This window comes from Salvelinus alpinus, chromosome 5 (genome assembly GCF_045679555.1).
Source record: "Salvelinus alpinus chromosome 5, SLU_Salpinus.1, whole genome shotgun sequence".
Lineage (NCBI taxonomy): Eukaryota > Metazoa > Chordata > Actinopteri > Salmoniformes > Salmonidae > Salvelinus > Salvelinus alpinus.
This window is the reverse complement of record NC_092090.1, coordinates 40,170,164-40,182,941: the sequence shown is the minus strand read 5'-3', so window position 1 is coordinate 40,182,941 and position 12,778 is coordinate 40,170,164. Positions and strand designations below refer to the sequence as shown.

General features: G+C 38.4%; 2 protein-coding genes across 2 annotated transcripts; one reads left to right on the top strand and one right to left on the bottom strand.

Moving 5' to 3' along the window:
- Positions 1-175: 175 nt before the first annotated feature.
- On the bottom strand, positions 176-2,911 carry emc8 (ER membrane protein complex subunit 8). Its single transcript, XM_071401915.1, has 5 exons — positions 2,381-2,911; positions 2,012-2,088; positions 1,847-1,916; positions 1,649-1,743; positions 176-1,183 (listed from the first exon to the last, which is right to left on the bottom strand). The coding sequence occupies exons 1-5, from the start codon at positions 2,597-2,599 to the stop codon at positions 1,024-1,026; spliced, it is 621 nt and encodes a 206-aa protein (XP_071258016.1). The 5' UTR covers positions 2,600-2,911; the 3' UTR covers positions 176-1,023.
- Positions 2,912-4,252: 1,341 nt separating this feature from the next.
- Positions 4,253-12,728, top strand: cox4i1 (cytochrome c oxidase subunit 4I1). Its single transcript, XM_071401914.1, has 5 exons — positions 4,253-4,631; positions 8,301-8,377; positions 8,752-8,916; positions 11,105-11,236; positions 12,410-12,728. The coding sequence occupies exons 2-5, from the start codon at positions 8,302-8,304 to the stop codon at positions 12,544-12,546; spliced, it is 510 nt and encodes a 169-aa protein (XP_071258015.1). The 5' UTR covers positions 4,253-4,631; position 8,301; the 3' UTR covers positions 12,547-12,728.
- Positions 12,729-12,778: the final 50 nt, after the last annotated feature.

The window sequence follows — 12,778 nt, the reverse complement described above, 5'->3', positions numbered from 1 at the left end:
AAAGGGGGGATAAATGAAAATGGAAAGTATTTTCCATTAATATCCACTGTATGCTGTCTCAACCCAAAGTGATGGAACACTGCTTCCTAAATTGAACACTCAACTCATTCAGATCTATGGATCTAGGGCAGCGGGAGTGATTTTAGAAAAAGGCATAAAAAACATGCACAATATCTGAAAAGTTACATTTTATTTGTACATTCAGTCCAAACAATTTTTTACAAAAAGGTTTAATATATCAAAACCTCACAAATTATTTTATTTAGGCTTTTATATCTTAATCCAACCCGAAATATATCATTCATGAATCAATAATAATAACATGGACATTTAGCAGATGCTTTTATCCCAAGTGACTTAGAGTTTATTTCTTATGCAATAACATGATTTATTTCAGCAAATAAAGTAAAGAATAATCAGATCATCCTTTAACAAATAAATACTAAGCTATCTCTTATAAGAAAAACAGGAGTGAAACAGTTCTGAGAATATAAACATTAAGACTTAATAGGTAGTGAAATAAAAAACATAACATCTCTTGTTGATTACAATTCTGTAATATTTCAATAAGTCAAATCTCAGAACAATAATTTATCATGTCTATCATCTCTGTAACACTACTATTTCTGAAGAACCTAAAGTATTCAATATAAGTCTAAATAAATGATATTCATGTTTCCCTACCATTCAGAATTACGCATACATCTTCATTAACTATTAGCATACAAAAATCGTACTCAAAAAATTAGAAAGAAAATGAACACGTAGCATTGAATGACACCAAGGTCTTGATCACCTTGATCCTCCCTACTACGGGAACAAAGATCCCAATGGTACCTGTGTCCTGCTTGCCCATGAAAATAGACTGGCCAGTGCTCTGAAAGCTCTCTTCCCTGAGAGCAATTCACTGGGAACAAAGACTTAGCATTCAGCATTCCTGCGCTACAGTAGTATTAGCACGTCCAACGCCGTTTTGGCCGCAATGTCTTTGTCTAGTGCAGTGCAGTCACTCGGCTGGGAGGCTTAGCACAGGTGCAGGACAGACTTGTTGATCTCAGGGTTGGTCCAGTCATTCCTGAGGTCGTCTAGGTGATTGTCGAAGTCGATCAGGCTCTCGTAGGACCTGCCATCCAGCAGAGCCGATGTGATCTTCTGAGCCTCACACCAGTCCTCAAAGCAGTCCCTGGAACACACACAAACCAACACTCCAGAACCGCAGCTCCACGTTCGAGAATCACAAATCAAATCGTATTTGTTACATGCACCGAATATAACTGGTGTAGACTTCACCTTGAAATGCTTGCTTATGAACCCTTCCCAACAATGCAGTTTAAAAATAAAATAGTAACACAAGAGGAATAAAATAAAATACACAAGAATGGAGCTATATACAGGGAGTACCAGATCAATGTGCAGAGGTATGAGGTATTTGAGGTAGATATGTACATGAAGGCAGGGTGAAGTAACTAGGCATCAGGATAGATAATAATAAGAGTAAAATAAATATCTACCACACTGGGTTCTATTTCACTAACAGATATTGGCATAGTATACCATGTCGTTCCAAATCTTTTTGGATAAATGGCTGTTCAGTAGCTGTGATATATCTATCCCACATGACATATTAGGAAAGCTCAGGAACACTTACACATTACAGTCCCTGCATTTCCACTTGTTTTCATGGTGGTCATAGATGGCTAATATGGGCTCATAGCAGCCCATGGTGAATCTGGTGCTGTCCACCTGAGGAACACAACATTATTAGAGATACAGTGGTCAGTGTAGGTCTTATGTGTGAATTCAGTAATGTGGCAGTTCTGATACTGGACGGCTAATAGAGGATTACCATAATCATTGCTGCTTCGCTGAAGTTCTCTGCAATCCTGGCCCCAACTTTTTCAGCAACCTGGTTAGGTCTGTGCGAGTCAAAAGAAGACAGAGTACATTGTGTATCATATCAACACAACTCTCCACAGAGCTTGAACGGGATCCTGTATCAAAATATTGTTACCTGAAGTCCTTTGTGCGCTCGTTGGCTTGGTAATACCCAGCTATGACATATTTGTTCTCTTTACACCACGTGTCAATCTGGAAGTGGGGAAAGAAAAAATATATTAGCTTGTTTGACTAGCTGACTAAACTCAACACCATTGTGAAGGACGTTTCTGATAAACTCCACCAATGGACAAGTTGAAACATCAGAAACTTCTTTCACCATGATGTTGAGTTTAGCTTGACGAGTCAGCAGGACTGACAGCTGTTAATGCACTTCTACTTCCACAGGCCCAGTAACTTGCAGTGGTGAACATGCAGTGGAGTAACCTGAACATTTTTGAAACATGACATGTGAATAGAAGATAAAGACGACCAATTCACTCACCAATGTAAGTGCAACTTCCAGCATAGGTGCCAATGCAAGTGTGCCGTGGAATAGTGGTATACAATCCACACAGAGGATTGGAGTGGAGTGGCTGTCTTTTTTCTTCTCCTTCTGTTTCTCAGCAACCAGTAATCCGTTCACGGCACAATGAGGATATTTAGCAGCATGCAAAAGCATCTTGCAATAAGCCTGAGTTGTCAATTTAATACTCATTCTCATTTCGAGATAAACACTAAACTAGCTAATTGTACAAGGATGGTCTGGAGACTGCTAGCTTGACAGCTAGCCAACGGATATCATACCCGATACAACAGAGTGACAGCTCTGCCAGGTTGACTACGGTAATCGAGTCTCTTATAACTAGCTACCTACATAAAGGTAACTTTTCGTGAATGTTACAGTGCATTAATGTTGTATGTTGGTCACGACGGTAACGTTATATCCTACTACAAATGAACGCTGCTTGGCTTCTCTCTGGTGGTTTGCACCGGTACAATGCTACACACACACCACTATGAAACAGGCAAGAATAACTAAGTACTTCCGGGTCACCAATTTTTGGAATACTTCAGAATAAAAATCCAGCCCTGTATACTTTGTAAATGAATAACTATGGAAAATGTGCACAATTATCGATACATTGTATACTACTTATCATACAAAGAATAATTACAAGTAATTATATAAGACATGTCATTTATTTGTTGATGTTTATTTTTTAACGCCTAAATGGTCGTCAATGTTTTTTTGTGTGAGTACTCATTTATTGCACATTATAAAAGTATCTGTACGTTGTGTCACAGTAAAAGGGGGTTCCACTCTACTCTTCTAGTTTCTTCTAGTTTCCAAATCCACAGAGTTTACACCCAGAGGAGCATCACTGCTGATTTGGTGGACTTTAAAGAGTGGCCCATCAATTTAAATCCAATGTCCAATATGAAAAATCTGTTTTATTTAAATTGATGGGCCACCCTATAAGGCCCACCAAATGAGCAGCGACACTCCTCTGGGCGTAAACTCTATGGATTTGAAAATTTTGAGTGCTCCTAAGTAGAATGGATTGTGTACTACTGTGCAAAAAGAAAAACGTACTGAACAGTGTTCAATATGAATGGGTTAATTAAGAATGGTATTTACAAGTGTTTTTGAAAGTTGATTATTATAATATTATTATTACTATTAGTATTAATAGTAGCATTATAAATCATGTTTTGTTATTTATTACTGTTCTTACCGTAACTATTTAGTCATCATTAGTTTTGTCACAATCTCTTCATTCAAAGACTCAGTCATGGACACTCTTACTGACAGTGGTGGCTGCTTTAAGTGATGTATTGTTGTCTCTACCTTCTTGCCCCTTGTGCTGTTGTCAGTGCCCAATAATGTTTGTACCCTGTTTTGTGCTGCTACCTATGTTGTGCTGCTGCCATGTTGTGTTGCTACCATGTTTTTGTCATGTTGTGTTGCTACCATGCTATGTTGTTGTCTTAGGTCTCTCTTTATGTAGTGTTTTGTTGTCTGTCTTCTCGTGACGTGTGTTTTGTCCTATATTTTTTTATTTAATTTATTTTTAATCCCAGCACCCGTGACCAGCAGGAGGCCTTTTGTATTTTGGTAGGCCGTCATTGTAAATAAGAATTTGTTCTTAACTGACTTGCCTAGTTAAATAAAATTAATTTGAATGCTGTTAACAATAATGTCAATGCTATAATATTATTTGTGCTATAATGGCGATTAACTGTATTGCTTTTTCACAACATTCTAAGTCTGCTAACATTTCCTCATAAAATGTTACGAATTTCGACCATTTGTTTAATTTTTCACCATCTTCATTGCGAAACTTTTATTTTAAAGTAAAATCACCAAGGTCACGGCCTTGTTCTTGCTAGGTCTTGCTTATTCTTGCTAGCGGGACGAAGGTAGCACACACCCGGGTTGAATCCCACACGGTATGGCAGGCCACAAACACCATTTTGGTTCATCTCAGGGCACATCGCGTGACAGGAAGAATGCCAATGCTGCGCAACATGGTAGCGAATGAACACTAGTTTCGCTACATTAATGTCGTAAAAGTTAGAATTCAATTGCACAGCTAAATGAATCACCACTCACATTATTTTACAAACATATTTTAATATGTATATAATAGTGTGACTACATTTGACCTACCACAGTTTCCCTCACCAGCTACGTATTTCCGGTTAATCACACTTCCTTTATGGTTTTTGGAGCGCCGGCGAAAGGAGAAAAAGTAAGAGATGTCGGGTGAATTTTCTAAATTATTAGACGTCTGATATACAGCTATCATAGAACATATTATATACTGTATATTTTTTAATTAAGATAAACATGCTACATGTCTACTGTGTAATCAGAAATGGATTTGTCAATGTTTCCGAACGAGCCGAGTGAAGAGATTGACATTGACATTGAAAAGAGGCAGACAAGACAAGGGGCAAATATGCAATGGTTGGCTAGGCTAGCTAGCATCCTAGCTAACGTTAGTTAAGGTGCCCTTTTCCTGTATGTAGTATAATGTTTTGTGGGTATTCCTCCTCATAGTCATTTGTAATGTTACTGTGGAGTTTAGACCGGAGCAGGAATATTACACAAGGAATAACATGTTGGATGTCTGCTATGTATTTGACCTTGTGCCAGTTAGCGATGATTAACATCATCAGCTTGAGTGTGAGCCTTCTAGCTACTAACGTTTGAACCAATGATGTGTATAAACCCTGGATGCCTTACGGGGCGCTGTATTGAGATCACTGCGTAGTCATCTTGGTACTCCTCAATTGTAAAACAGATTTAGGAAGCAATAGAAATGCATTTATTAATTTCGCCATTCGTTTTTGACACGTTAATTCTATTAGACACCTTCATGCATACTTTTACATTGAGAGCGAAGCAAACAATTTCCTAATATTATATTTGTTTAGTACTAGTGTTACTGTCCAACAACAAATATACTTAAATACATAACATTTTGGTCTCTCAATGACCAATACATAGGCTGCAGTCCAAACACTTAAAAGGCACACTATCCCCTCAGCCCTCATATATTAAGTGGACACTTTCGATGACTTAACATGACGTCTGACGAGTATACACTTGCAGGGTGAGAAAGGAATGATTTGTAAATGGGGATTGTTTTTCTGTAAGGCTATTAAGACTATACAAATGGTAACAGCTCTATCAAATTGAAATATGGCACCTCACCTAGATTTGAGTTAGAGAGAAATTAGGAAAGGTTGTCTTATCTCGCCGTACCTGTTTTTATTAATCACCCAACTTCATACAAATTCTTTAAATAATAGTCCTGTACAAGGTATTTCCAAAGCTGGTAAATAAATTATTATAAGCCAGCTGGCTGACAATAGTACACTTTTTCTGAAAGACGCTAACCAAATTCCCATATGTGATACAATCCTTTTCCAAAGCGTCTGGTCTATATCTTAACATTAATAAATGTGAACTCATGGCTGTCAGATTGTGTGACACCTTCATATTATGGTATTCCAGTAAAAGAAGAACTTACATATTTAGGCATAACCATGACAAAGGATCCGAAGTCTAGAGGCTTACTAAATTTTAACCCTTTTATTTTTAAAAAACACAGAAGAAGATAAATCAATGGCTACAGAGGGACTTATCTTTAAAATGAAGAGTCCTAATAACCAAGGCTGAAGGTATCTCTAGACTAACATATGACGCTCTATCTTGACGGTAAAGTAAGCAAGGAGATAGACCAGATGCTTTTCAACTTTCTGTGGAGAAACCGTACCCATTAAATTAGGAAAACTGTTGTAATGAACACTTATGAGAGTGGTGGGCTGAATTTTCTTGACTTTACTACCTTAAATAAGACTTTTAAGATCAATTGGATAAAACATTTCCTAAAAGGTTCTATGTGGAATTTTATTCCTCATCATGTCTTCTCTTCTTTTGGTAGCCTTAACTTCATGTTGGTTTGCAATTATAATATAAAGTTCCAGTGAAACTTTAAGGAAAACATCAACTCAAATTGTTCCTTTTGTAATGACCACCCAGAAACAGTGTTGCATATTTTTTTGGCATTGTATTCATGTAAGAAAACTGTGGCAAGACATTTATAATTGATTTATAATTGAACACATTTATGAAGATCTTACACTATTGTGGAGAGATGTACTGCTTGGATTCTTTACATACGATAGAAATAAGCTGAAACATTTTTATGTAATTCATTTCATTATTCTTTTGGCCAAGTTTCATATTCACAAATGTAAATTTACAAACAAAACACCACATTTTATTACCTTACAAAAATAAATTGAACTGTATTTTAAGACAATTAAATACTCTACTAACAAAAAAGCTGTTAGAATAATAAGTGTATGTATGTCCATAAAAGTATGTCCATGTATGTCCATAAAAGTTAATGTTTTTGTTTGGTTAGCATTTGGAAATTGTCGAAATAAAACATTTTCCTTCAGAAGTTCCAGCTAGGCAGGCTAATGTTAGTTAGCTAATTGATTTGCTAGCTATCATACAGTAGGCGTATATGAGTACTTATATAGTTAACATAAGTAGACATGCACTCATAATTGACTGTACTGCATATAAAGCACCCACAAGCTACCGGTGGCTGAAAACACAATCATCGCAGGATGAACGAGTGACCATATCCGGGCAAAGGTGGTCGATTTAAAAATCATTCCTTGCCCTGCAAGTGTATACTTGTCAGACATCATCAGAAGTCTCCACTTAATATTTGAGGGGAGAGTGTGTGTCTTTTACATCTGCGTTGCTTGCTGTTTGGGGTTTTAAGCTTGGTTTCTGTATAGCACTTTGACATCGGCTGATGTAAAAAGGGCTTTATAAATACTTTTGATTTTAAGTGTTTGGACTGCAGCCATAGAATCAGCAATCCAGGGTTTATATACGTCATTGGTTTGAACCAGTACCTGGGCTTGAGACGATCAGATCCTTCAATTCAAAGTCCCATTAGCCAGTTCTGCAAATGTTATGTCAAAACGTTCAGTACTCAACAATATATGGAGTTTCATAGAGCAACTATCGTCATTACTGTCGTTACGCATGGTTTGTACTTCCAAATAAGGTCAAAGTAAAATAACTGTTTTTGTTGACCTTTTTTGGAAGTGCGTGCCATGCATAACATCAGTAATAACAATAGTAGTTCTGCGAAACTACATATTTTGATGAGTCCAGAACGCATTTTGACATAATTCAAGTTTGCAGAGCTGGCTAATGGGACTTTGAACTGAAGGATCCTGGGTGTCGGAGGAAATCTCATCATATTCATCCCCTCCACAAGCCCAGGTACTAGTTCAGCTTACGTTAGCCTAGTTTGAATATAACTTAATATTTTCAACATAGACGTTAGCTAGCTATCTATTAGCCTGTCTGTTACCATTGAAACGTATGGTTAATGTAAGCTTGAAATGTCCTTTGCAGATGGATGGCTAAATCGAAAGATGGCTAGCTATATTTAGTTTGCTAGGCAATTTTTTAGCATAGACATTTTAGCTGGGTAACTTTATCTAGGTTAACGTAGCTAACTAGTTTTTCCTCTTTTTTGACAGTTCTGTTAATTAGATTGTATTTGTTACAAAAACTGGTTGCTAGTTATGTGTGCTTGAGCAGTGACCATAACTAGTTGCTAAATGTCAGATTAGGGATGCGTGCAGTTTCATAAATTATTGTTGAACAGTTGCTATTTTTCTATAAATTGAATTGACTAAGAATAAAACTAACCACACTATTTTACAGAGACCTAATGGCTAGCCTCTAGGCTATAGTTTCATGTCATCAGAATAACTTCTTTGTAATTCGTTGGTCAGTAATGTTTTGTTACAGTAGTAGCTAGCTATATTCATTTTTCATCAAGGTTTTTCTCATACATGTTATTTTCTTTCAGAATGCTGGCCACCAGAGCCCTTAGCCTTGTTGGCAAACGTGCCATTTCCACATCAATCTGTGTACGTGGGGGACATGGTGAGTGACTATGTTGGCAGTACACACCACATACTTGACCTTCATGGTATGGACCTTTAAAACCATCCTCTGTAAATTGTACCTACCACTAAAAAGTTGACACACAAACAAATGTAAACAATGGATAAAATACACCACCACCAGCATGGTTTGGAGATGTACAGTAATCAGACAATACCAGCTTATTGTAGAATAAGATATTTAAGTTTTTTAGGTAGACTGAAAAAGCAGTTATGCGGCTCCCAAAGGCACACAACACAGTATGTATTTGCGTATGCACATATTTTCTAAGCAGGTCCCATGCAGGTTTGAATACATGTATTTATTGGTTGTGTGTGTCAGTCCTATGTAGTAACATGGTGAGTTTCCTGCAGGTGTTGCCAAGGTAGACGACTACGCTCTCCCAGCCTACTTTGACAGGCGGGAGAACCCCCTCCCAGACGTCCAGTTTGTGACAGAGCTGAGTGCAGTGCAGAAGTCCTTAAAGGAGAAGGAGAAGGGCTCCTGGGCCACACTCTCCAATGAGGAGAAGATTGCATGTAAGTGGTTTTCACCTTTGTTGTTGAATACTTGACATTTGTCAGTTTTGTTGCTTACTCAAAACAAGACAGAAGTATTGTTTGCCTATCTGTTCTGTTAGTAGGGATATTTTTTATTTAACCTTAATTTAACCAGGTAGGCTAGTTGAGAACAAGTTCTCATTTGCAACTGCGACCTGGCCAAGATAAAGCAAAGCAGTGTGACACAGACAACAACACAGAGTTACACGATTCACCGATACGCGTCGGTCCCTGGTTCAAATGTTTAAGATGTGAGTGCATCTGTCCGTGGGAGCCCAAGCCGATCCATATGTAGCATGCATCGGTAAGAAAACCAATGAAAATGTTACGAATCGCCGGTTCACTAACGTTTATTATGCTATTTTTTTGTTGCCTTATTCTGAAAATACCTCATCTGTTTGAATTGATGCGTCCTCTCCTTCAGCCTATCAAACGTTTGTGCATGTATTTGCATGTGATATTGATCTACAAGTCAGATAACTATGTACGCAGTGCGGGAGACGCAGCTGCTTGCGCCAACAAGAGGTAGGGCTACCCTATCCCTGTTCTAATATTTGTAGGCAACATCTGCACAGCACCTTCAGCATTAAGATGTTTTTAAAGTGGCTTTCGCAATATTAAATAGGTTTTATTAATTGAGGGACAACCGATGTCATTTGCTGGGTCATTTAGCTAGGCTTCCGTACAATTGGTGACAGATTTTCATGTGAATATTCTCAAATCTGCATAAAAACAATATGCACATTTTCTTACATTTTTTCATTAAATTGACTTGTTGAGGATAAAAGGCGGTTCAATTCCCATGTATCGAATAGAAAATACAAGTTAAGTGGGTTTCCACCGCATTTTCAGCTCTACTGATGGTTTTCTCACAAAAAAAATTGCGTTATATAGCACGTGTGCCCACTCTAGTATTGGCACGTGCGCTGTAGCCATCAGGTCACAGACACAGTGTGGGTATAGCCTACATTAGATTATTATGGACAAAAGAGAGATTATTTTTGTCACGGCAGCCAAGCGTCAACGATCATGTCACCAGAATAAGACCCTCTATTTATTGGAAAGGAGCATCAAGCTCATCACCTGCACATTAAACACCCTGTGAAGTTCATCAGAACATATTTCATCTGTATCCTAATAAACTGCTTGTTTTCCTAATGTGGGAGGATCACACGTCATTGCGTGACTCCAAGTTTACTTCGATATGATGGTTATTATATCAATATTTGCTCATTAAGGCGTTTCCACCGACATTTCAAGCATAATTAATTTACAGACACTAAAGGATCCCACCTTGTCTAGCGTGTTTTGTTGACATTTGGAAAGTTTACCGACAAATTTTCCATCGGGCATGGCATACACTTCTTTGGGTTCCAACAGGTACTTTACTTGCATTTAAAGGTTGGATGGAAACCTGATTTGTGTTACCAAATGCGCTGTAGAAAATACATTTACTGGTGGAGCTCTGTGGGCTACCGGAGTGGACATAACTGTAATTTCATAACAAGGACCGCAATCATTTTCGCCAGCCGCACTGGTCAGAACGGGAGAATAGATCACCTCTGGTTCCAAACGGTCAAAACCTTTCACTTTTGAGGCAGGTGAAATCCAAAGCTGTGTTATATTAATTGGCTATGTATGTCAAAGCTAATTTCTTAAGATAAATATATACATTTTACTAGCTCAAAATGTATCTGGTATATGACAAGTTATAGCAGTGTGGGGACAAAACATAAATTGCCCCCCCTAATCTGATAGTGGTAGATGCTCAGTCTGCCCTATGGATCAACTCACACGTTACATTACACACACGGCAGAAATACTTCTCTATCATACAGCAACGACAAGTCATGGTTCGTTCACTCAGCTCAGAGAAGTCAGCTCAGACAGATCCAACTCAGCTCCTGAGCGCCATCACTATCAGATATTCATTTAGAATGGAAAATTAATGTGTTCATGCCATCATTGTTAATCGCATTGATTCATTCCACTAATTAAATTGAATCGCGTCAAATCGTTTCAAACTAAAAATATCTTTCCTGTATCGGAGCCCATATATCTAGATGCATATTGAATCGTGCATGTAAGGAGAGATGCACATCCCTACCCGTTAGGCTGTGTTAAATTGTTATCTAACCAAGGCCTTGCATTTTCTCTTTACCAACAGTGTACCGTATTAGCTTCAAGCAGAGCTTCGCAGAGATGAACGAGGGCACAAAGGAGTGGAAATCAGTTATCGCAGGAATGTTCTTCTTTATTGGCATGACAGGACTGGTTGTCCTATGGCAGAGGAAGTTTGGTATGTCTTCTAATAAGAAAAGGAATGGGAACATTTATTGTGGATGGAGTCTGTGATCATTCAGTTGTAATATCCTGAAAAAATATCAACGCAACATGCAACAATTTAAAAGATTTACAGTTCAAATAAGGAAATCAGTCAATTGAAATAAATAATTTAAGCCCTAATCTATGGATTTCACATGACTGGGTAGGGGGGTGGGCATTGGAGGGCATAGGCCCACTTACCGGGGACCCAGGCCCAGCCAATCAGAATTATTTTTTCCCCAGAAAATAGCTTTATTCCAGACAGAAATACTCCTCAGCATCCCCCACCCACCCTCAGACGATCCTGCAGGTGAAGAAGCCGGATGTGAAGGTCCTGGGCTGGCGTGGTAACACATGGGCTGTGGTTGTGAGGCCGTTTGGACGTACTGACAAATTCTCTGAAACAACGTTGGAGGCAGCTTATGGTGGAGAAATGAACATTCAATTCTCTAGCAACAGCTCTGGTGGTCCTTCCTGCAGTCAGCATGCCAATTGCACGCTCCCTCAACTTGAGACATTATGTTGTGTGACACAACTGCACATTTTAGTGGCCTTTTATTGTCCCCAGCACAAGGTGCACCTGTTTAATGATCATGCTCTTTGATCAGCTTCTTGATATGCCACACCTGTCAGGTGGAGGGATGATCTTGACAAAGGAGAAATACTCACTAATAGGGCTGTTAACAAATTTGTGCACAACATTTGAGCAAAATAAGCTTTTTGTGGAACATTTCTGGGATATTTTATTTTAGCTCATGAAACATGGAACCAAAACTTTACGTGCTGCGTTTATATTTTTGCTCGGTGTACGTTGATGTTCATGGCTTTTCCACCCACCTGTTAAGAGCCATAAGTCAGCATTCTTTCTCAATGAGATAGATATACAAGATGTTATTTATGACATAATTCAAATATTCAATTTTGGCCATCAGTGCCCCTTCAAATAAATGGGTTGCCTGTCTTCTCTGCCATTGTATTGCATCAACCATAATTGTTATAACTGACAAGCAACCAGGTTGTTATTGTGAAACAATGTTCTCAATAATGATTACCTTGGTAGATAAATGTTCAATACAGACTATTAAAGAATATATGTTCATTGGTGAACTTTGAGGCAGAGCCTAACAAGCTGTCTGTCTCGCTGCAGTGTACGGACCTGTCCCCCCCACCTTTGAGTCAGAATGGAAAGAGAAGGAGGTGCAGAGGATGCTGGACATGAGGATCAACCCCGTGGAGGGCTTCTCAGCCAAATGGGACTATGAGAACAAGGAATGGAAGAAGTAAACCAACCATCCAGTGGACCACATTACATACCATGTCACCAACAAACGTACAAACATACCAATTACTGGTCTGTATTTATCTATTGTCCACATTACCTCAGTCAATACGTTTTGGAAGGGCTCTTCCTCTTAAGGTTATCATGTATTATAGAGCAAAATAAAAGTTCCTATGTTTACCCAATAGTATGTCTCCCCTTTGCTGTTATATCTACCATGTTGTGGATGGTTAAATG